Genomic DNA, 25474 nt, shown 5'->3' on the forward strand with positions numbered 1-25474 from the left:
AGACGGTGAACTGAATTCCTTGCAGCAATTGCTTTTAACATCAATTATAATTATATATCCTTATGTGCATCTTTCTGGGTTGATGTACATGGAATCACTGATGAATATTATTATGAATAAGATATCAGAGGACAATTTAGAAACAATATTTGAGCTTAGACAGGAACTAATGAAACCCCAAAGGAGAGCAAAGTGACTTTTCATTATGTAGGCTATAGGGATGATGATGACATGGGCTTTGTTAGTTCAGTGTGATTGAAACACAATTGCAAAAGCACCAGCAGGTCTAGTCTCCTTTTCCATTCTATTGAGAAAACACCTATTGATTATTGGCAGTTGGGAAGAAATTGTACAATATGAAAGGTAACAAATTAAGACTTAAAAGTGATAAGAATTTACCCGAAAACTGCCTAATAATGCATGAAACCATCCATTCATTGTGTAGTTTCTTCCTCTCCAGGTTCTCTGATCATTAACCACCTCCCACCTCCCACCTTTACACGCATTTTCTTTTCTTTTCTTGTTTTTTTTTTTTAAGGCTTGTTTTATTTTAATGACTGATCCACCTGAGGCCACAGGCAGCCCACTATGTACAGACTCGAGGGAAGCTCTATTTCTTGGTCTCTTCCTCCTTGGACAGAGTCTTGATAATCTCCTCCTTCTTGGCCTGGAGGCGCTCCTCCCGGCGCTTTCTTGCTTCCTTGGTCTTAGACCTGCGAGCCTCAGCCTGGTCAGCCAGGAGCTTCTTGCGGGCCTTGTCTGCCTTCAGCTTGTGGATGTGCTCCATGAGAATCCGCTTGTTTTTGAAGACATTCCCTTTGACCTTCAGGTAAAGGCTGTGATACATATGGCGGTCAATCTTCTTGGATTCACGGTATCTCCTGAGGAGGCGGCGCAGGATCCGCATTCTTCTCATCCAGGTCACCTTCTCAGGCATTCGGGCATTGGCAGTACCCTTCCGCTTTCCTATGCCCATATGCCTGCCCTTCCGTCGAGCCAAAGTGTTTTTCCGGCATCGAGCCCGGGAATGCACAGTCACAGGCTTCCGGATGATCAGCCCATCTTTGATCAGCTTCCGTATCTGCTGACGGGAGTTGGCATTGGCGATTTCATTGGTCTCGTTGGGGTCCAACCAGACCTTCTTTTTACCACAGCGCAGGACACTGGAGGCAAGCCTCTTCTGTAGCCTGAGCATACTCATGGCTGCGGACGCAGCAGCGAAAGGAAAGAGCCTACACGCATGCATTTTCTTACTTGCTTTCAGTGCTTTCCCTTTTGTTCTCCCCACCCCATTTCTTTGTCCCTTCACTTGTTTCTCTCCACCGTCTAAAGTATTATTTCCTATCTACTAATATCTTACTCGAGCCTCTATGGAGAGCCAGAATTTTGTTTTACAACACTCAAGTTTTCTTGAATTATTTAAGACAGTTTCCTCTCTCTCTCTCTCTCTCTCTCTCTCTCTCTCTCTCTCTCTCTCTCTCTCTCTCTCTCTCTCTCTCTCTCTCTCTCTCTCTCTCTCTGTTCTCTCTCATGCTAACTTTAAATCTACAGAGACCCACCTGCCTCCAAAGTGTTGGACTGAAGGCCTGTTCATCCAAACCTGTCTTAATTTAAACAGCTCTGCTTCATCTGGGTGAAGTGTATTCTCTCGCTGCTCCTCAAATCTCCCTTGCCAAATTCCCAACTGCAATTTCCCCCAGATAGCCTGATGCCCCATGCATCTTTACCTCCTTCCCATTTTTCTCTCACTTCCTTAGCAAATAAAATCTTGTCATTCTCTTACTAAAAAAAAGTTTTTTTTTTTTTTTAAGATAGGGTTTCTCTGTGTTGCTTTGGAGCCTGTCCTGGAACTAGCTCTTGTAGACCAGGCTGGCCTTGAACTCACAGAGATCCACCTACCTCCACCTCCCGAGCGCTGGGATTAAGGTGTCCACCACCATCATCTGGCAGCTCAAAATTCTTAAATTGTTCCCATGAGCTCGTACAAAATCCAATATTCTTTACAAAAGTTAAAAGCTCTTAGTCAGGGCTGGTGGCTCATGCCATCACTTTTGGGCAGGATTGCCAAGACTATGAGTTCAGCCTGGGCTACAGCATAAGACTCGGTATCCAAATATCCCAACCGAGCCCAACCCAACCAGAAATCTCTGCCAACCTCAGTCTGTTTTAATCTTCAGTCTTCTATCCTTTATGCATTACCCTCTAGCATCACAGAAATGTTTGTGTTTTCAGAACATGTAATGACATGCCATGTGTCTGTAACATCCCTGTGAACCATCTTTTTGCTACTGACAGACCCCCCCCCCCCCGGTTTTTGAAGACGGGGTTTCTTTGTATAACAGTCCTAGCTGTCCTGGAACTAGCTCTTGTAGACCAGGCTAGGCTCGAAACTCACAGGGATCCACCTGTCTCTACCTCCCGAGTGCTGGGATAAAAAGCGTGAGCCACCACCACCCAGCTTCTTTCTCTCATTTTTGTGACAAACTCCTGACCATGCTTTAAGACTGTACAAACATTTTTACTGTGAAGCTTTCCCAGTCTTTTTAAGGTGGAACTTTGCCTTCCCTCTCTGTTCTCTTTATATTATGCATCTTTAAGTGAAAACTATCAATAATATTAGGGATAGTTCAACTCTGTCTGTTAATAAAACCTACTTTATTATTTAACACATCAATCTTGTGGCATAGCTCTTCTTTCTGCTCGAATATATCCCCTTTCCATCTATATTGTTTGGAATGCTAGCATTACTACAGAAGTGTAGCAAAGTATAAGTATGGTTTACCAGTAGTCAGATGTGTGAAATGAACGTTCGCTGTTATTGTTGGCTTGATAAATCTAAATGTTTTCCAAATAATTTATTATTTCAATAATGAGTCATAAATGCAGTCAAGATGTATAAAGGAAATAAATCACTGAGCTGAGAAGTGTGTATTTGATTTTTAACATATCTGGATAATAAAAAAAGAACCAAGACCTACGTGTATATCATAGTATCAACATAATTTCAATGCTTTTCAAGACCACCTCTGAAAAATGTAGTGTACTGCCAAGAAAGTAGAAACAGTTTTACCCTTTTGATTTGTGACATTTATTTACATCTATTGGTTTATTGATGGATTAATGTTGGCACTGCAGCATTCAAATAGTTTTATGTAGAGAAAAACAGCTGTCATAAGTTCGGATATAAAGAAATAATCCAAGAAAACCTGAGTCACTTGAGGTCTAATGAGGAAGGCACAAACTATTTAAATGCAATAAATTAATAGAGGAAAATATTGAACAGGGGTTTAAAGGAGTCTCTACATTAAAAAAAAAAGAGGTGTGTGTGTGTGTGTGTGTGTGTGTGTGTGTGAGAAACCTCCTAAAGATGGGTACTTATCTGCTAGGAAGGAAGTTATTATCACCTTTAGAGTTCTGGGAACAAGGAGGAATGTTCTTATCAGAACTCAGAAGTCCAGAGGAGAAATGAGGAGCTCAGGACTGGCCCTCTGAGGAATGGGAATAGTTTGGCGAGAGCTGGTATCTCTGGAAGGTCATGAATAGTCTGATATTTAAAGTATAAAACTGAAAGTCTGAATACTAATGACAAGAATGATAGTGTATAACCACCAAGGTGACGCTGTTAGGGGCAAGAAATGCGTGCACAGAAACATACTATGCCATGTTGTTAAAGTGATCATCGAACCATCCAATCTGGGATCTGTATGGTACTCTTTTAAGAACTTATTAGTAGTGAAAAAAATAGGAAGGAACCTGTGCATCTTTATAAACTTTCACTCTAAGGGGGAAAGACGATAGACATGTCTGGAGAAAATAAATGTAAATTATGTAAACAGAGTGGTATGGAGGTAGTTCTCACACAGGTGGTCCATGGAGAATTCAATGATAATCTGAGCAAACACCCAAAGGAAATAAGCGGGGGAAAACAAAATAACGATTTCTTTACTAAGAAGAATTGCATTTGCTATAACATGAGGTTGAAACTTCTCAAAGAAGACTTCTCAAAGGTAGACTCCTTTGTGGGTTTGTAGCTTGAAAATTCTTTTTGAGAATCCTGGAAGTCAAGTGGCTAACATCACCTATAGTGTCATATATGGTACTAACATTCAAACATTCCATTAACCATTGTTCATTTCCTCCATTAAGGAAAAGTTATGCTTACATGGGTTAAGCTTGCGGATGCTAGGGCCAATTAGTTAATGCATATGCTGTCCAACCTGCTCTACAAATGGCTGACTTTGTCACGGAAGTTTACTAGTCTCAAACTTCTGAACCAATTTAAAATCCACCGCACTGCACAGAATTACTTCATTGTTTACACAACAGTCTTTGATTTTAAGTTAATAGTGAATGAACTCTGATATTTGGCAAACATCTTTAAAACTAAAAGTGGGCTTGAACCCCATCAATACTTAATGTGAAACAATGAAACTGCCATTGGCATTAGAATTGGGTTACTTTTTCTTCAGATAATTTTCCTGACATGCAGATACATATTTCAATATGCAATGGTGTCAAAAACTTTAATGGATTAGTTGTGATTATTTCTTCAACCATTTTCTTAATGTGACTTTATCTGGAAAAGACAACTAAAATTTTAATAAGGCCCATTAATGGTCTCATGTGAAAGGTTTTTAAAAAATCAGTAATTCTAGTCTGGGGGGGGAAGTTTTACTATGAAATGTAGCATCTTTGTGTGTGTGTGTGCCTAGTAATAATTCCATCAGGAAAAACAGAGCTTGGTAAAGAGAATGTCACCTCAGACTGGCCATCGAGAAGACAGAAAATCACATCACCTAATTACAGTTTTACTTCAAAGAGTATCCCGAGGGCTCAGTGGTGACCACTGGAAGGCAGGGAGGCAGTCTGGCAGCAAAAACAGGCACATGCCTGGCAGGGTTTGCAGAGCACACTTAACTTCTGCGCCTAGGTTCTTCCAGCTGTCAAGTCGGGATAATAGTAATTGCCACCTTCCGTGTGACATGAACATGAGCTTTGACACCTCCGGCTGGAGATGCCACAGCAACACAGATTATTATTATTAGAGCATAAAGTATGTATTCACACAAAACACCAGCACAATGCTCTTTTTACTCATATCATGCCTATAAGTACTGTTCTTTGATGTTCTTGTTTCAATTTAGGGGAGAGAATATGATCACAGCAAGCAACTATTCACTGTCTCCATATTTGGAGGAAATGGTTTAGAAGTTCCACATCCTTTTGAGATATCCTCAACCTGTTACTTTCCTATGGTTTTTGCAGCAAATTGCACAATAGCCCCTGAATTAAGCCTTTGGCACCTTTGAAAATGTTAGCTAAATTACTTTTCCTGGAATCTGGACCCATCAGGGAAAGACTGGAGAAATGAAATTGGCTAACAATATTAAATTTTTGGTTGTTTAACATTTAACTGAATCGCAACAACGTGTTAAAGTGCTATCTAAACAGATAATTAGCTAGTAGTTGCAGCAGTGGGCTCTGCCTAAATTTAGCAGTGAAATTAGGTTTAGGGAATGTGAAAATAGGGAAAGAAATGTTCTCAAGGGAAACAGTGGTGTCAGCACAGCTGAGGAATGTCACAATAGCTACATTTTGTCAATTATGAGCATCATCAGGGGATCTCCCCAGCAATGCAGGGTAAGGTTTATTCATAAGCGAACCTTGAGGATAGGTGATAGAAAGGACTGATTGCAGGAAGGCTGGGCTGATGGAAGGAGAAAAAGGGGGAAGGGGTGGTGATAATGAATAATGGAAGTAGCCCCAGTGCTGGGAGACAACATAGGAAACAGGTGAGGAGGAAGATTGGGGGGGGGGCGGGGAAGGGGAGGGGAGTCTGAGAGACTGACTGGGTAGGATGCTGTGTGGTCTTGGAGGTGAGTAAAACATCATAAATCAGTGTGTGAAGGTGAAGAGATCCCGTAATTCAAAGTCTGAGCACAGTGTTCTCTTGGGCACAATGCAAGCTTTAGTTTAGCCGCCACAGGCTCATCTCTGGTGGCTGCTCTTATTCTCATCAGAAAGCATCTGGTGGAGATTTCAGGACCTAAGGAAAATTAATGGTGTCAGGCCTTGGGACGGTGTCCTCCGCTTCCACTGCCCCCGCAGAGGGCACAAACCCTCCATCCTTCCTCTTCCTCCTAAGACGCTAAGGTGGCTGGGGCTTCAAGGTCAAGTCACTGTGGCTGTGTGTGTGTGGTGGATAGATGAGGGCAAGCAGACAACCATTTGGGGTTGAGGGAGGGTTATGGTGACTCAAAAAAGCTCCTCTTAAGGGTAAATGTTTAATACTTCCCGAGCTCACTTTTCTGCGGATAGCTCAAAGAGAAAGAAGAAAATAAAATGACACGTGCGAACATGCAAACGATCAAAGAAAAAACACGACCGCACTCGAAGCCTTCGGAAGGGAGAAATCCATGGCCTCCTGTTGCCGGTCGCCTGGCGCAGAAAGTGGACAACCCGGCGGCCCGAGAGAAGCAAGAGCTAGAAAGCAAACCTTTCGGGGCCCCTAGTGTCCTCCGCCAGTTCCGCTGACCCTTCCACCAAACCGCCCTCAAAGAGAAAGGAGCAGGCTAAATGCCTGGGCTAACGCAGGCTCGGGACAGCGGAGAGCCGGGATGCCCCGGGCAGGAGGAAGGACTGGAGTGTCTCCCTTCTGTCTCGTGCCGGGGCGAAGAGGGAGAATGCTGGCTGGTCCAGCGGGCGGCAGGCATCCAGCTTCCCAAACAGGCACCTCCCGCTCCGGTCCCCGGAGAGTGGGTATCTGAATCCTGCCTTCCCCGCACCACCCCCTGTCGTCCCTGGTCCGGCTGGGGAACCGCACCACTCGGGAGAAGAGGGAGCCAAGACTGGGAGTCCCGCAGCCCTCCACCCGGGTGAGCCTCCGTGTGCCCCGGCCGCCACGGCCCCGAGAGGGGCGGAGTGGGAGAGACCATCTCCAGCGCTGCGAAGGGGGGAGACGAGGCGGGGCCGAGGGGCGGGGCCGCCTACCCTGGTCCAGATAGCTCTGCCTCGGGAAAAGCCCGGTTTTCCAAGTGGATGAAGTTTTTTTCTTTTTTTTTTGAAAGGGGAGGAGCGTGAGGGCAGGGCGGTGGGAGGGGCCTCGGCGGGCGGCTGGGCGTCCGGGCAGCCGGGCGGCTGGGAAGGAGGGCGGGCTCGTCCCGGCGGTGAGGGTCGGCGGCGGCTCCCCCTCCCGCAGGGCGGGGTGGTGCGTTCCGAGTTCCCAGGAGTTCGCGGCGGGCGGGGACCGCGGGGAGGGGAGTGGCGGCGGCGGCGGCGGGCGGCTCCCGCTTCAGCCTCGGCAGTGGCGTCGGCGACGGCGGAGTCGAGGCAGCCGCGAGCGCTCGGCCGAGTGGCGGCGGGCGGCGACGGCGCAGGAGCCGGGGGTTGAGGACACGCGCGCTGGCCCTTCCACGCCGCGGCCGCCGCCGCCGCCGCCACCCAGAGCCAGAGGCGCCGGGGCGCGGGCGAGCGGGTGGGCCGGGGCAGGGCGGGCATGGCGCGGACCCCGGGCCCGGCCCCGTTGTGTCCTGGAGGCGGCAAAACACAACTTTCCTCTGCTTCTGCTCCCGCGGCCGGGCTGCTGCTGCTGCTGCCGGCCCCGACGCCGCCGCCGCTGCTCCTGCTGCTCATTCCCCTGCTGCTCTTCTCCCGGCTCTGTGGTAAGTGAAGCGGGTGGGCGCGGGGCAGAGGGAGATGCGGCGGGGCGGGCGGGCGCGGGCCGCTCGTCCGGGCGGCCAGGCGAGGCGAGGCGGTTGTAGCGGGCGGTTGGCTGCGCGAGCGGCCGCCGCGGACTTTGCCTGGAAAACTTTTCGCCGCGCCCCGGGCGAGGCCCGGGAAGGGCAGGGAGAGCGAACGAGGCGCCGGCCTCTGGCTTCCCGCCCCCGAGGCCGCGCGGATCTTCGCGCTGGGCCCCCGGGGCCAGCGGTGGAGCTCGGTGCGCGGAACCCCGCGCGCCCCGGGAACCGTTACTTCCGAGCTGGTGCGCCGAAGAAGCGGAGAGCGCGGACTTGTGGGCTGAGAGAGGTTAGGATGCCGGGATGCACGTTGCCGCCTCCTCCTTTCTCTCTGTTGAAACTTGAGCCGCAAGTCCGGAAACCCTTCGGACACTAGCCTGGAGCCCTGAAGCCTTCGGGTCCAAGCCTCCTGGCCTCCGGGAGAAGGCACCATCTTAAAACCCACCCTGCGGCAGCATCCCCTTCCAGCCACATTTGAGCACTGGCAACCTTTGTATCTTTGGGTTGAGTCCAGATGCTATCCACACACAGCCTTCCAGTTGTTGGACGTCCTTCACGCTGCCCCTGCTTATTTTAGAAAACCTTGTTCTCCGGGACCCAGGATTTACCTTTGAAATACGTATTGCGTCTGCTGTCCCCTGACTATTGAAACAAGTAGCCCCGGGTTTCTCCCGTGTGTCTTTTTTCACGACATGCTTAGGAGCTACTAATTTCTTTGTAAGTTCTGTTCCCTGGATATGAGTCTAGTTTAGATTCCTACTTTCTAAAGAGGATGAAAAAAATGATAAATTCACTTTTCATGCAAGAGAAGCAGACGTGATAATCACTGATTTGGAAAGAAAGGAAAGAAAGCCACCAGTCTAGGAGAGTAAATGTCTGGGTAATATCAAAATGCTGCAAGATGTTGTTCATTTATGGATTGCTGATGGGAAAGGTTGAGGAATAAATCTTAGATTGCTCAGACACTGGTTCTTATAAAGCTGATGTTCTACCAGTATTTATTAAAAAGGAGAGATATGTGCAAATTTCTTTAGATACGTTCAAATGTCTGTACTGTAATGCAGAAGAAAGGAAATCCTATAATTGGTAGGTGAGTCAGGGTAGTTGGTTCTGAGGGAGACGAAATTATGTTGAGATTGAGTGCCACTTACAGACTGAGAATTTCAGTCCATTTCCAGTGCTGGGAGGCAAGTTTCTGATCTACGAGGAATGCAGCGTTATCAGTGCTATGCTATCTAATCCATAGTTTGCATATCCCTACTCTGCAAATATTTGGTTCTAAGACAGTTCTTAGCCCGGTTACCTCTGTTAATAGGAGATTCTTGACTGAATTGGTATGTTGTTCTTATAAGCCATTAAGGAGGATTGTAGGTGGTGGGTGGTGCGTATGACTTCGGGATACTTGGATATCCTGGGGGTGATAGAAGCATTTTACTGCCATGACTTAGTTTATGTTCAGTACCAAAGGAGTATTTGTAGGTCTAGAGGGCTTTTTGTCTAGACCAAATCCAATAGGAGACTGAAAGCTATGTAAACGTCGATCCCCAAAATAGTTTACATTTGAGAATTTCATCGTAGCATTAGAGTGAGTTGTTGATTAGTTTCAGGAACTCACATTAATTTTTACATAGGAGAAGGAAATAGGTTTGGAGGAGAGCTTGTATAGTGTTCAAGTGGAGGCGGATGATAGCTTATCTTAGAACCCTGTAAACTAAGCAGTGTAGGGAAGTGTACTGTGATTTAGAGGAAGTGTACATTGGAGTTTTTAGTCAGCTCTGCTTGCTGTTATAGACATAGGCAGTAGCTATGTTAATATGTGCTGTTCATTTAAAGGGCTGCCTTTTGGACTTGTGTTATAATATCCTAATTTATGAACCCTTATGACTCTTAAAAAATCGGCCTCTATTTTAGAAAACAGTCTTTGAATAGGGCACAGTTGTCTTGACTTAGGGGGATGCTAATGAGTATGGAAACAGAATTTTCTTCATGTAAGTGCCCCCCCCCCAACCTGTTGATCTATGAATGATGGTAATATTAGCATTCCATAGTATTAACAGGACTTGGCTCATACTCACTCTTTGATTGAGTACACTCAGTTTTAGAGTTAAAAGATTTTAGACTTTAAGATGATGACTCTACCTGGTTGTTAATCATAGTGCTGTGCTTGTTTTTATCCCGTTTGTAGTTTTGTTTTTCTCTTTATAAATTATTGCATTAACTAGTTTGGTTGATGTCATCATGTAAATTTGACTGTTAAAAATGTCCCTCATCACTGGTAGAACTTGTTTTTTATAATGTATATGTATACCAGAGTTACTGTTATTTTAGGGACTCTGTACTATCTTACTTGAATTTGAAGAACTAAACTTTTTCTCTCCAGGATGAGGAGCCAGGATCATACAATCTAGTTGAGAGTGGCCTCAAATTCCTGATCTAATTCTTTCACTCTCCTAAATTCTGGGATTTTAAGGATGCAAACCCATTTCTGATTTGAGAGCTGAGTTTTTATAATGAGAGTTTCAGAGGTTAAGAAATTGCCAGTTTTTTAAAGTCCAAGACATTTCTAGTTAGAAGGTCGAAGGGACCAAGTTTATATGATACTTGACTCAGCAAACATAATTTAATTTTGAAATTCCATATTGTTTTTGATGATAATTGCCAATTGTGTCTCATTTTTTCTTCCTACGATTTTCCTGAGAGGTTGAGAATATTGAAGAATTAGAAGATAGAAATTTTGACCCTTCTAGAGCCCCATTTATCTTTGGGATTCGGCCACACTGCCTGTGCCTTTGTACCAAGACTTGATCTTCTGATAAATGTTTAGAAGATGGTAGAAAATAAGCTATCACATAATACAATTCTGTAAGAACAGTTTGACTATTTTTAGGTACTTTATAAACACTTGGGAACACACTTGGCAGTGTCTTGCCCGCAACATGCTTGCAGTGTGCTGATAGACAGAAAGGAAGTAGATGATTCCAGGACAGTTTGGTGTTTCTGTAGAAATGTGTATGATATCCTGTGAGTTTCATGGGATAGGAGAATGCAACTCATTAGGTTAAAAGACATAAATGAGGGAAAAATTCACTTCGTTGTTCTGTTGTCTGTGTATATGGGTATATGTTTACGGGTGTGTGAACATTTGTCTGGATGAAATCCAGGGAGTTGCATATTCTCAGCAAGTAGATAGATTTACTTTAAAAATCCTGACTTTAAAATTAACTTCAAAATCAATTGAGTTAGTCTTCTTGAGGTTAGACAGTTTAATGATTTAAGACATTTGTGTCTCTCATTTTTTCTCTTTTCCTGCAGTTTACAGTTTAATCACTAAAAAGTCAGTCTGATTCTGAATGAAGACTGCCACTTACTAAAAGTGAATCACTCACTGGTAGTTTACTTATATCATCTTATTCATAGGGTTCTTACGATATTAAATGAAAGAATAAACTAAAGCACTTAGAGTCCATGGGTGTGGTTAGCTGGCATGCTAGCTTTTATTACATTGTACATTATAAACTGTCAATCCTAGTTGACTCGTAATCCTAAATAGTTGAATTTTCTAATTAATTGACAATTGCATGTTTATGACTGTGTAATAAATAGTAGTTCAGAAATATTTATTAGATATATTTTCTATAAAGACGTAGCTAGTTCCAAATATTAGAATATAGTCAAATTAAATGTGTATTAGTGTGGAAACTACTTAAATCCTTCCTCAGCAATGTTGACTGTATTTTAAGATTTTGGAGTTTTTCATATGTAACTTAGAAAAATCAGTGATTCTGTTGAACATGTAGGGCTCGAGAATGGAAGGGAGACACAATTTGGATTCTACTTTCCGTAGACTCCATACCACCAAGTTAGGGTCTGTGTGAGTCTATATTGTAAAACATAAATTATTGGAGTGTTAACCACTTTTAGATGCAAATAAATTAAACTCTTCTGTCTATAGCGTCAGAAAGGGGCCTAGCTATAGAGATGGATGTGTGTGCTAGTATAAGGTGTATTTATTGGCATGCCGTATTTATGTTAGGAAGATCTCTTACTTGAAATGCTTGAGAACAGGTATGTTTCAGATTTAAGATAAGAAAATTAGATTTTTATCTCATGTGTATGAATATTTGCTTGCTTGTCTTTATGAATACCACATGTGTGCCTGGTGCTCATGGAGGTCAGCAGAGTGTGACACATCCCCTGGCACTGGAGATAAGATAGCTGTGAACTTTCCTGTGGGTGCTGGGGACTGATGTTGGATCCCCTACAGGAGCATCAAGTGCTCTTCACTACTGAGCCATCTCTCTGGCCTCTGAGAGTCGAGTATTGGGTTATACACGTAGGTGATGTGGATGTAGATACCATCATGATGGGACTGAGGTTCCAAAAGGGAAATGTGCTCAAATTTCATATGCTTTTTGGCTTTACAGTAACTTCATATGTCTTCAGTCATTTGTGCATTGTATGGGAATTTAGACTTGAGGCATTATGTGCAAAGAACTTTTTTGGGGGAGCAATTTGAATTGTAGCTTTTTGGTTAATGGATTTAGCTAATGGTTCATACATTTACATACACACGCATTAGTAACTTACAAATTGTGATATGTATCTTTAATCTGTATACTTAGAGAACTAAAACTTTCCAGGTATTCATTAAAAACTAATTGAAGAGACGCTATCTATGGTAGTCTTATTTTAAATAAAAATTATTTTGACATTCTATAATTGATCTGTTAAAAGTAGCAAGTGTATTTCTATAGATTGTTGTGTTAACTTTAATGTCTTAAAAATTGACAGGGCTATAAATTTTCAAAAGGCATTTAATAATTATTATTAGTATGTAAATTGGGTAAAATCAAATAACATTAAGACAATAATGGAATTTTAAACATTCTTCATACCAAGCATTCACAAAATTGACTGTCCAAACACCATTTGTCATACTTCTGGTTTTTTAAAATATACTTGCTTAAAATTGCCTTTTAATTTTAAGTTTTAAACACATAAACTTTCTTGAATTTCATTAAATTTGTGATGTTCCTTTTTTAAAAGTACTTATTTTCTTTGTTTTTGGACACAGTCTCAGTGTGTAACTGTGAGGAACTTGGAATTCATTGCATAGATCAGGTTGGCCTCAAACTCAAGAGAGTTCCGATGCCCCTCTACCTCACAGGTGCTGGGATTAAAGGCGTGTGTCACCACACCCAGCTTATATATTTTTTCATGTCTGTGTATATGCAGTATGCATGCATGTGTATGCAGAGATATTTCAGATGGGTGTGTATATGAAGGCCAGAGGTAGAGATTGGCAGTCTTGGTCTGTTGTTTGTTGTTCATTGAGGTCTCCCACCTGAACCCATACTTGAGCCCAGGTCTGGCTAGCCTGAGATCTGCTTGCCTTCTCCTCCCATCATTTATGTGGGTGCTGGGGATCTGAACTCCAGTTCTCTGTCTTACTTGTATGCAAGCACTTTAACAACTGAGCCTTCTCCCAAACCCTGCATGATTTTTCAGTTTTAGTACGTTCTGACAGTTAAGTCATTAACTTAGGTTTGTTTGGAACCTGTTCAGGGTGGATTTGAAGTTTTTTCCTAAATGGCTCTCTTAGAAGCCATCAACTTGAACTTTTAGTGAGAGGTTCCTCACATTTGTCTTGGTTCATCTGTATTGCACATTAGAAGGGATAATAATTTATGCTTATATTGTGAATTTCATGTGTTTAGCATAGTGGCAAGGAGGTTACTTTTCCTGTATACCTGTTGATTGATTGCCATCATTCTACTAACCAGGGGATGAGGGAAGAGCTGTTGTGTTGTGATTAGATCCTAAAATGGAATAAGAGACATGTACAAGATATATCAGCTTGTAATTGAATAGGATAGCTTAGAAATGGAAGTAAAGGTTTCAATATTTTGTGATTCTGTAGGCTTAAAATAATTTATGCATGTGATTCTATAGATTAAAAAGAGATGGCAGTTTTATAATGTTATTTTGTTTCCTTTAAAAATGCTTCACTGAGACAGTGGGGCTGATCTATTGGGAGCTCACCAAGGCCAGCTCGACTGGGACTAAAAATGCATGGGATAAAACTGGACTCTCTGAACATGGCGGACAATGAGGGCTGATGAGAAGCCAAGGACAAGGGCACTGAGTTTTGATCCTATTGCATGTACTGGCTTTGTGGGAGCCTAGCCTGTTTGGATGATCACCTTCCAAGACCTGTATGGAAGGGGGGAGGACCTTGGACTGTCCACAGGGCAGGGAACCCTGACTGTTCTTTGGACTGGAGAAGGAGGGGTAGGAGAATGGAGTGTGGAGAGTGGGGGGAGGAGGAGGGAAAAGGGGGGCGGGGAGGAGGCGGAAATTTTTAATAAAAATTTTTAATAAAAAAAATTTTGGAACTAAAAAAAATGCTTCAGGAAAAAAAACATTTTAAATAGGTTAGCTATTTAGGTTCTTCCCAGAAGAAATAAAATAGCTAAATTAAGGAGAGAAGGCCAGTATGACTAATTCCTCAGATGGTCAGGGTCAGAGAGTAGAGTGTATGGATGGTTGCAAATCTCAGTTACCAGGGAAACTGAAAATCCCACTGCACTAGACTCTGCTGTGGACATGAGGTCAACAGATTTCAGGAGGCTTGGAGAACTTGAGGTATTTTGAGAGACATCTTCGTATTTGTCTCCCAGACGACTTTTACCATTACGGCCTTTGTTTACAACTTGACCGGATGTGAATACTTTGTGAAAGAAATACACGTTTTCTTCACTATTTCGTACTCTTGTGTGCTTGTCATGTAGGGACACTCAAGTTTTGTTTTTTTTTTTTTTAACTTCAAAAGTTTAGCAACAAGATCAAGTTTAGTCTTAAGTGAGCATATGTACTGTAGGACCTTAAGTGAGCATATGTACTGTAGGACCCACATAATTTTGTTTTCCCAATATTACATTAGAGGGTTTGAAAAGTAGACATAACCAAATACCATGTCAGCATATAATTGATAGTAAAATTATTGGTATTTTGCTTCATATTATGTTTTTTGAAGTGTCATGGATCATTTCAATTTGGATACTACACTTGATGCACTTAGTAGTTAGGTGCATTGTGGCTGATGGCCACCACTCCAGACAGTGAAGCCCTAAACTATAAATTGTCTGTCTCTGGGGTAGGTTATGTGCTTTGGGTTTAGAATCATATTGTTCTACCAACTTAAATCCTAAAGTGCTTGCTCTAAGAATGGCTTTCCTCATTTAGGTGTCCCTCACCACTGCTTACACATACAGTGAGAGTATAAGTCCATTTTCCAAAGGTTTTATGTTTAGAATAGTGTTGATAGGAGTACTCTATGGAACATTCTTCTTTGGAAGAAAATACCTATTTGGAAATGAGAAACGGTTTATACTATATAATTAATACCCCTCACACAAAAAGTCACAGTGTGCATTAAAATATAGTGGTCTAAGAAATTGTTTTGTGAGATATTCTATTATAACTCTTTTTTTGTGAAATACTTATTATTATGTTATAAACGTTATGCTATAAAAAACACATTATGGGAGATAAGAAACTGTTGAGATGTATTTTAAATTTGAGGTACAGACAGGGAAGATTGATAGGCCTGGCTTTGTTAACTGAGATGATTTTTGCGTTGTGGTTTGTTTTGTTTTGTGTGTTGATTTCTCATTGGTATTCCTATTTTGAATTTGAAGAGGTTCAAAATTAACCTTTTGGAGAAATGTAAATTTTCTTCAGTGGTATTGTTTTTTTTTTTTTTTTCTTCAGTGGTATTGTAACATGAGCTGTGTATTTCGCTAGTGTGGATGTAGTTTAAGCAGCTTCCAGTGGGGGCATACCTTTATGATGTGCCCTGAAGTGGGTGCACTTATAGTTAATAGCATGTTATCTTACAATAGAATCATGCCAGAGCTGCTGTTGAGAAGACATGATAGTATCAAGTGAAAATATAAAACTAGGTTTATGGAGCTAGCCCTTTAACTCAGTCACTGAGAAAATTACAATTAAGAATGAGCTTCATTCTTCAGAGAACAAAAGTATTAGTGAATGCAGTATTGGAAAAGTGTGACAAGATCAACTTTATACATGAATTATTTCTGTGAACTGGGCGTGATAGCAATGACTATCTTTAAAAAATATTTTGGACCATTGTTATTGAAAGCAGAATAACATTTCTTAGGTATAGCTACACTGAGTTAGGTTAAAAATTCATTTCATAATGGTATTACCATTGTGGTTCAATTTGATTTAAATTAGAGATGATTGTTTATAGTTCTGAGTTCAGCTGGTTTAGAAATCTGTTGGATGCTTATTTAGAAAAAAATGTTTCTTAATACCTTTTGCTTAATTCTGAAGAGATTATGTCTCAGGGGTGGAGTAGGGGATAATGCACACAGAACAGTTGAACATTGGTTCAAGTATGCTTCAACAGCATTTTTTCACTAACTTGTACATGTGTTAATGACTGGAATAGCTACTCTGGATCTCTGCAATTCTTGTAAAACCTGAAAGAGGTAAACAAATCCCAAGCACAAGACTCTAGAGACATGTGAGTTATGCATTTGTATTAGATACCAATTTTCATAGTAGTTTCCCCGTTCTTATAAGCAGTACTCAAACGGAAGGAAATCTGACATAGAAATGGCAGTAGAGCTGCAGTTCATTCACAAGTTTTCTTCTGTGTGTTGTACATTAGTAGATGTCAAAGGGTTACCTTTCTAGTTAAACTGCTGTAGACCCTGTAGTTGACTGGTTTTAAAATTTAAAAGGTCTATCAAGTCTGTGGTTGGCTATCGTAATGAACACAACTTCCTTAGAAAAATAAAGCTGTCTGGCTAAACTGTTTCTTTCCTGCATTTAAGAAGATAGTTCAGAAATAATTTTCATAGTTTTAATGAGAAAACTAAGTAATTAATTATTATTGTAATTATTTTGAGGCCATGCATTGTAATTGTGTATGTATAAATACACATACATGGATCTGGATGTATATGAAATGTTTATATATATATATATGTCTGCTATTTTTTTTATAATATTCAAACAGTGTCTTGTCCTCCAAAGCTTTAATTTTGAAGTTGTATTTTAAGAAGCAGATTTTCTTTAGGACACTCCTGTTGCTCTGCTGCCCTCTACCGTCCTATGGTGCAGTGACTGTGTCTGTATTCATAACTATTTCTCCTGGGACATGGTTAGAGAACATCCTTGTTGACTTGTGAACTTTAAGTTTCTTGAGTGGGTTGAATATTATGTATGTATTAAATATTTTATTGATAAGGCTTAGGTAATTATAACACTTGATCTTGTTATGCAAAAATCGAAGAGCTTAGAAATAGGAGCAGGAGGTAGGCTGTTCACTGACTATTAATCAAACCACAATAGAAATCATCCATGTTCCATAGTAGATTCATGATAGCTACTCTTAGGCTTATAAGCTCAGTAGTAAGACTAATAAAATTTATACATATATATGAACAAATATGTGATATCTGTAAAAACATACCAGTTATAGCTTAAAATATGATCAGTAAGGTCTAAAAGGGTAAAGCTGTTATTTCAAATAGGAAAGACTTTTCCTCCCTTTTGTTGAACATAGAAGATGCCTTTGTAATACTCCCCTTAAGACATGTACAGTTTGTTTTTTTACTTTGTGTAGTGCTAGGGCTCAAACTTTAGGCTGTGAACATGCTAGACAAACATTCTCCCAGTGAACCACTAAGCTGTATACCCTTCATCTAAGAAATTGAAGTGTCAGGAGATCTTCAGAGGGGCTGGGAAGAGAGAGGAGAGAGTGCTAGTTACTTTATGCCTGTTTCAAAATCTACGAAATTGACTAAATTATACTTCATTCACACAATTGCTGTGAAAGTCAGATCGCACTCTAGGTCTACACAAAACCAGTGTAAAGTCTGTGCAATAGGCCCTGGTGGTGCAGTCTACAATCTCAGCTACTCAGGAGACTGAGACAGGAGGATTTCAGTTGGCAAGTTCAAGACCACCCGCCTAGCAGCACAGTGAGACTTTGCCTCTAAGGAAAATGTGAGAAGAGATTTGAGCATATCGCTCAGTGGTAGAGCACATGTGTAACTATCAGGCGCCTTCTGCTTCTGTCTCCAGCGCCATAAAAATAAATGAAAGTTAAGCTTGTGGGGTTATAGAAGGAATATTTTTACTGCTGATAGAGGAAGACTGGAGGAGGATCTAACAGTTTAGCTGAATTGTGAAAAAGACATTTACATTTCCTTTTACTATTAGTAATGGGAATCTAGTAAGATAGAAGATAGTAGGTTGAAAAGACCACTGGCGTGAAGATCCCAGAAGGAATCAGTATCACTGTGGCATTCAGACATGAACTTTATGAAGGCAAGTGATTCTTGTCTTGCCTGAGATTAGAGTGGCAGACAATTAGGAGCTATGGTGGTTTGAATTAGAAATGTCCCCCACGGGCTCATGTATTTGAACACTAGATCTCCAATAGACGTTTGGGGAAGTTATGTCAACTTTAGGAGTTAATGGCCTTGTTGGAGGAAATCCATCACCTTCTGTTTCCTGTCCCTCCCTTCTGTGTATGGATGGAGATGCCATCATCAGTCTGCTTCCTGCTCCTGCCATCATACCTTTTTTCTTCCCTGCCAGTATGGACTGTATCCCTCTGGAACCCATAAGCCCTAATAAACAAATTTCTTCCTTAAATTGCAATTAGCCAGCACTTTTCCACAGCAACAGAAAAGTGACTAACAAGATTGGTACCAGAAGGAAATGAGTGCTGTGTGAAGAACCTGACCACATTGTTTTTTGAAGGACTTTAGAGAACTCTGGAATTGGACTGGCAAAAACAGAGCTCAAGAGAATCTGCAAAGCAGTAGTGCTGGGAGTAATGTGGGCAGGGGAGGCCTGGCTTGTGAGGTTTCAGGGGAGGAATAGAGGCTCTTGTTAGCAATTGGGCTGTAGGCCATTTGTTTGATATTCTGGCAAATAATCTGGTTGCATTTTACCCTTGTGCTGAGAACTTGTATGAAGCTAAATCAAAAAGTAACAAACTAATTTCATTGGCAGAGAAAATTTGAGGATAGTTGATGTTTGATGTTGAGTCTGTGGCATGGTTATTACTCTTAGGCAACTGTGCAATGACAAAAAAAGCAAGTGGGACAAAAACAAAGGGTGTTTTAAAGAACAGAACACTGGGAAATTTAGGGTTGCAGTAGAGTCGTGGGCCAAAAAGGCAGTGCAGTAATTGTTAGGAGAGTAGGGCCTTAAAGAGAAGTCTTCTCTGTACTACTATAAGAAGGTTTCCTGCAGGCAGGACCCCACCCAGCTATGCCTCCAATGTGTAAAAAAAAGATCCAAGGGGTTTCTTGTTCCTAGAAAACCTTTGCTTGTTGTGGACATTTCTGTTCATTTTACAGACACTCCTGTAAATGTGGTCCGTGTGGGGCAGGGTCCATCCCAAGCTGGCAGCAGACTTTGGCATGTCCTCACATCCTGCTGTGTTTAGAAACAAGCACGATTAAAGACTGAGAGAAGGTAGTGGATTATTCTTCCAGTTTCAGAGAGCCATTGAGTCCAAGTAATGTATGACAGGGCTAATTTTCTCAAGTGAAGGCCCTGGGAAGCTATGAAGGTGAAGCCTGGGTTTTTGGAGATGCCAAAGAAGTGAGACATCTTGCAATGATAACCTGGAGGGGCTATATGCTGTCTTTACTAGGATGTCCCGGACAGGACAGGACAGCTGTGCCCATGGACAGTAAAGGGTGTGGAGATAAACCACTTGGGAAATGGTTTCAGGCAACGGTGTCTGTTTTGTTGCAAGTGAGCAAGCTCTTGTATAGTGGAAACCCATCAGCTGTGATTGTCAGCATATCACCTCAGATTGAATAGTGAGCACTACTCCCACCAGGGACTCCATGAGGAAGAAGCACATTAAAGGAGGTGTGGAGAATGCAGACTCTTCAGCAAGCCAGCTCCCAGTTCTATACACTGCTTCAGAATTCAGTGTTCTGACTTTAGGAGCATAGTGTGCCATGCCCCTTCTTTAGAAGCACAGTGTGCCTGGGAGACTGACTGCCTGCTCTTGCCTGCATTTTCTCCTACAGCTGGAAACATAGTTCAGCTGTTAGAATGCTTGCTCAGCATACGTGGACCCTGTGCAGTCTCTCCATGTTGTGATTCACCTGTAATCCTAGCACATGGGAGGGTGGAGGCAGGAGGATCAGAAGATCAAGAGTCTTTATTTGAGGCCAATTTGAAATACGTAAGATCCTGACTTGGTGGACAGAGAGGAAGAAAGAATAAAAGAAGCTTTTAATAAAGTAGACCAGTAGATTTATTAATTAGGAAGAAGACATTGAAGCATCAAAGAATTTTATTTTATAGATTATTTGTGTGTGTGCAGGTGTGCATGCATATGGCCTTGGAGTGCAGGAAAGGGCATTGGCTTCCCTAAATTTCCTGAAGCAGGAGTTGCAGGTGGCTGTAAGCTGCTCAGCGTGAGTGCTAGGAACCAAACTCAGGACGTTTAGGAGCAGTGAGTGCTCCTAACCTTGGAGCCCTCTCTCTAAGCCCTAGCAGTTGGGGGAAAATGCCAAATCCCAATGAATTATCTAGTGAGGATGTAGGCTAGGACCCACTTTTGGGAAAAATCAAATTGAGAGAAAAAGAATGAGTCACTTCATTAGGACCTGAATATATGTGTGTCTCATGTTGACTTCTAATCCCCACCGTGATATTGTTAGTGGTGAGTTCATCAGGAGATGGTCGAGTTTGGATAGGTTGGAAGGGTAGCACGGCAGGAAAGTAATAATCATCTGTTAGTAGGACTGAATGAAGCTGGCACCCTTGCGATAGCAGCTCAAGACAAGACATTAAGATTAAGAATTCTCGGTTAAGAACTGCCAGGAACTTGTCTCTGGCTAAAGTAAATGATGGAAGGATACTGAGTGGTGCAGATATGGAAATGAAGAACAGAAGGAGGCCACTTGGGCATCTAGAAGTATATGCCAACACCATCATGAAGGCAATCTCCTCAGACTTGCTGCCTCTTAAAATCATTGAAATTTAGCTTTACCTCTGACACTGAATTTGTTGAAATTGGATGTTAGATTTAGTGGTGCAGACCTGTAAAACCAGCTACTTGGGAGGCTAAGGCAGGAGGATCATTCATTTCAAGGCCTTCTAGGACAACTTAGACTTTGAAAAAAGTCGACAAAAAGTCTAGAGATAGGACTTGATCATAGAGTACTTGGGTAGCCTGCAGAAGGCTGTATGTTCAGTTGCTACTACCAACTAAACTCTGTCCCCAGACCTTGATGTTTTTGCTGTAGCTCAGGAAAGTACACTACCCACAGTTGTCCATGTATACAGACAATGATAAGAAAAGCCCTTTCTCGTCAGTTAATTTTTATGACTTATAAATTTGGAGGAAAGACATGGGAGATGCACATCGGGTATAGCAAGGTTCAGGAAAAGAAAAATGGGAAAGGCTAGTCTTTAAGAGACCTTAGTAGTTAAAGCACCTTCTAAGTAGAAAAGAATAAATCACAGGGAGAGAGGAAAGTTATAGGGAGAAATTGATCTTTAATGATTTTAATGATATATTTTGAGGATAAGTCAGTATTAGTGAGAGCTGGTGGAAATTAGAGTAAAACATAATGAAGAATAAATTATGAATCAACATTGAAGACCCACATTGTTATATAGTACCGTTTATTTTAAAACCATTGTATATTTTTCTTTGTCCTGACTGTGTAAAAGTTATTAGGGTTCTGATGTTTCTTTGAGTTGTTTTCACTTTTAAGACTTTTATGAATAGTATTGCTATAAGCATTCGCATCACCTGTCTTGGTAGTAGAATTTCTGGGCACACTTAAGCATGCTTTGCTTTGAAAAGGCTTCTAACAGTTTATACTTTTACCAGTAGAGTATGAGAGTTTCCTTTATAGTAGCATGTTTTCTTTTAGCTATTCTAATTGTTGTGTAATATTAAAATATGAGTTTAATTTATATTTCCCTAGTGGCTTGGGTCTCAGAATTTTGGTCCATGTGAATACTTATTTGTGAAATGTGTTCATTTTATTCTTATTTTATTATATTGGGTTGTCTTCGTTTAGAATTGTAGGAATCTTTTACGTGTGCTAGGTTTGAACTCTCTGTTAGCTTTATATATTGCAAATGTTTTCTGTGCTTTTCACCTACTAATGAAGTCTTCACAAATGGAATTTTGACTTTTGGTCAGGTCATCAAAATCAATGTTTTTCACTGATATAGTATCATAAAGGATTAGCCTTTAGAAAGATGGAATTTACTTCTGCGGTTATAAATATAAATACTAGCTTCCATATTTTATTTTCTGTTGACTATCTACTGTCACCATTGCCCTGTTGTGTATGAACAGTCAAGTTGCTCTGTAGGAGCTTATTTTTTGCTTTATTTAATTAGACAAACAGTGGTAATATTTTATTATCAGTATACATACATCATCATCATCATTTATGCCCTAGCAATGCTTCAACGTGCCTGGGCAGCCTGTCTATGGCGGTTCTCCAGTTGTTCCTATCCTGTGCACTCTGAGATGCTTGTGTTGTTGTCATACCCAAGGTTCCAAAGTCTTCCTATATGCTGTCTATCCAGCGTTTTGGGGGCCTTCCTCTTCACCTTATCCAGTGCACTCTGCAAAGCAGTGCTATCTTCGGGTATCTGTCATCATTAATTCTCATAACATGACCGAAGTATCTTAAGCGCTGTTGCCATATCCTATAGTTTACTTCCTTCTGTAGGTGGAAATGTTTCTTAATGTCATCATTGTGCAGGCTATTTCTGTATCTTTCTGTGATGCTTAGAATCCTCCTGAGACATGCCATTTCAAACACACTGAGCCGCTGGTCTGAGGAGTGTTTTGTGTTTCAGGTTTCGGAGTTGTAAAAAAGGCAGCTCAAGACAAGGGTCTCATATACTAGTAATTTTGTTGTTGTCATTGTGTCTCTTGGTGAGCAAACCTTTCCTAGAACCTGAAATACATCCTTCATTTTCCCTATCCGCCTCTTGATGCCTGAAATAGTTTCCTCCTTTGAACTGAGGTTTCCTTTCAGATGGAAGTTGACTGTTTGCTTGAGGTTCTGATTCGATACTACAGTGTTAAAATCCTTGTGCACCCTTCCCATGATTGTATCTCAGTCTCTCGATGTTTACTTTCATAACAAGGTTTTCACTCTGTTTACCATGGCCTGCAGCTCATTTGGACTTTCAGCAAGTAGTGCTGTATCATCAGTGAAATGTAAGTTATGGATTCACACACCACCTATCTGCACGCCTATCTCCTCATCCTCCAGGGTTGTTGCTATTATTAATTCCAGGAATATATTGAGAGAATACATCTCTGTAATAATCCTACAATTGTCTTAAACTGAACACTTAATTCTCCACAGACTTTAACTGATGCAAAGGTATCTTTATAGGCATTTTCTAGAATTCTTACGATTTTGAGTACCTGTAGAACCTCATTGTTTCCCAAAGTTTTTGCCTCCAAATGCTATTGAATACCTTCCTGAAGTTGATGTAACAGACATATAAGACTTTTCCAGATTCTTCATATTTTTCTGCTAGTTACCTTAAAGTGAAGATCTCATCAATTTTGCTCTTGTTAGCTCTAAATCTGTACTGAATCTGACACACACACACACATCATACGGAATGTGCATGCATGCATGCATACAGACAGACAGACAGACAGACTTAAACTTAGTGGACTTGTACATTTATGAATATCTTGCCCATAAACATACTTAAAAAAACTTATGAATTTATGAAGAGCAAGGTTCATGCTGGAAATGTTTAAAGTTTTCCTAATACTTCTTCACATTGTATCTTTTTTGTTACTTGTTTCTATACATCATGTTTTTATCTCAGTGCTCTAAATAGTTCCTTGATGGTTTTTAAATTTTTCTTAGTTTTGATATTATAATGTAATTTAATTACATCATTTCCCTTATCCCTTTTTCTCTCTCCATGACCTCTTGTGTACCTTTTTCCTTGCTGTCTTTCAAATTCGTGGTTTCCTTTTCATTTTTGGTGTGTGTGTGTGGGGGCATGTTTCTAAATACAACCTGTTCAGCCTATATAATGTTACTTTTATGGATATGTTTTCAGGTCCCAGGGAAGAGCACACCAACTGATGCTTTCTTTTTTGAAAGACTTATTTTATATAAATGAGAGCTCTATGTATGTATACCTTTATTCCAGAAAAAAGCATCAGATCTCACTATAAGTGTTCCCACTATGGGTGGTTGTGAGCCACCATGTGGTTGCTGGGAATTGAACTCAGGACCTTTGGAAGAGCAGCCAGTCTCTTAACTGCAGAGCCATCCAGCCCTGATGTTTGTTTTCTATGTTAGAAAGTTTCTCAGGAATTTGGGACACAACATAGTTTCATACAACAAAACAGTACAAGCATTAGAAGCAACAAGTCATAAGGCAGCCTGGGGAAAGCCAAACACAAACTTCCAGAGTACTTTTTTCGCTAGTCTCCCAGGAAAAGCTGTGATGGCAAATACAAAATATCAGTAACCATTGACTCTTGTTTGCACCAGAGATGCCCAAATTCCAGGTTCAGAAGGAAAACGGGTTGGTGCACTGTAGAATTGAACTAGTTTAATCTGATCCTCAAAAAATTTTTGCTAATTCTTTCTAGTGCTTAGTTAGTACTTCTTTTTGTTGTTTGCTTGGTTTTGGTTTTGTTCTGTTCTCTTTTTGTTTTTTATTTTGCTGAAACTTTGCTAGTTAGGTGGTAACTTTGGTGTCTTTTAAGTAGTAAGGTAAACTTAAATACCCTGAGTGTCACTAGTGATAATTTAGAGAATCTTTGTGTTCTTGAATATACAAAGTTTGGCTCAAAGTTATGGTTTTGTATTTCCACCCTCTTACTTGCCTACACTCTAAAATCTTTGTATTTATTTATGTAGAAAGTGGGTGTTATATGTGGGTGTGGATTGTGTGGGCACCCGTGTGCAATTTGTGGAGTTGGTTCTCTTCGCCACCATGTGGCCTCTAGAAGTTCGGCTCAGGCCATTAGGCTTGGTGGCAAGTGCTGTTTCCCATTGGGGCTCACCTGCTGATCTGCGCCAGTAGTTTTGTATCTCTGCTTGATAACTGAAAAGTACACCACTAAGCTGTAAGCTCTGAGTACTGCTTTGGGCATTCTGCCCTTAACACTAAGTGAGGTTTTTAAGATTATTTATTCATATTAACTTGTATACAAAATTTTGCATTTAATTATATAGAGGGCTAATTGATATATATATAAAACTTGAGAGTAGATTAGTGCCTTGAAAGATAGTGTTTGTGCTTTGAGATGACAGTTGCCTGCTTATGAGTTCCTGCTTTCCTTTTACCTGCTGTACATTTAAGATCAGAAATACGGAACCAAAAGAAGTCAGAAGTGAATTCTGAAGTATGGTTGAAAGACAATTCATTTGGTTGAAAATCGTTTACTGTTGTTAATTATGATCAGTGAAGTATTGTGAGTCATACATTTTATTATGAGTAAAATTTGAAAGTTATAACTAATTTCATTATTTTAAAATATAACATTACTGAGACAAAATATCTTCACAAGCAATTTAAGGAAAAAAGAAATTATTTTAGCTCTCAGTCCTATCATGGTAGGGAAGTCGTTGCAGCAGGACCTTGGGGAATCTGGTCACATTGCAGAGTCAGGAAGCAGAAGAGATGATGTTCTCAAC

The 25474-nt window shown here is 41.0% G+C and overlaps 2 protein-coding genes across 3 annotated transcripts in view; one reads left to right on the forward strand and one right to left on the reverse strand.

The window, feature by feature from the left end:
• Window positions 1–539: 539 nt before the first annotated feature.
• On the reverse strand, window positions 540–1201 carry LOC121461834 (60S ribosomal protein L19). The gene has a single exon (XM_041673162.1). It carries the CDS (start codon window positions 1199–1201, stop codon window positions 611–613), a length of 591 nt encoding a protein of 196 aa, XP_041529096.1. The 3' UTR covers window positions 540–610.
• Window positions 1202–7350: 6149 nt separating this feature from the next.
• The window catches only part of Nectin3 (nectin cell adhesion molecule 3), a 111112-nt gene continuing 92988 nt past the window's right edge, over window positions 7351–25474 (forward strand). For both annotated transcript variants that reach the window (XM_041673438.1, XM_041673437.1), the window contains exon 1: window positions 7351–7661. In XM_041673438.1, the coding sequence (XP_041529372.1) occupies window positions 7496–7661 (166 nt within the window). In that variant the 5' untranslated portion in view covers window positions 7351–7495. The remainder of the gene's footprint in view (window positions 7662–25474) is intronic.

This window comes from Microtus oregoni, unplaced genomic scaffold (genome assembly GCF_018167655.1).
Source record: "Microtus oregoni isolate MIOR12 unplaced genomic scaffold, Mior012 000023F_ref0000262, whole genome shotgun sequence".
NCBI classification, from domain to species: Eukaryota; Metazoa; Chordata; class Mammalia; order Rodentia; family Cricetidae; genus Microtus; species Microtus oregoni.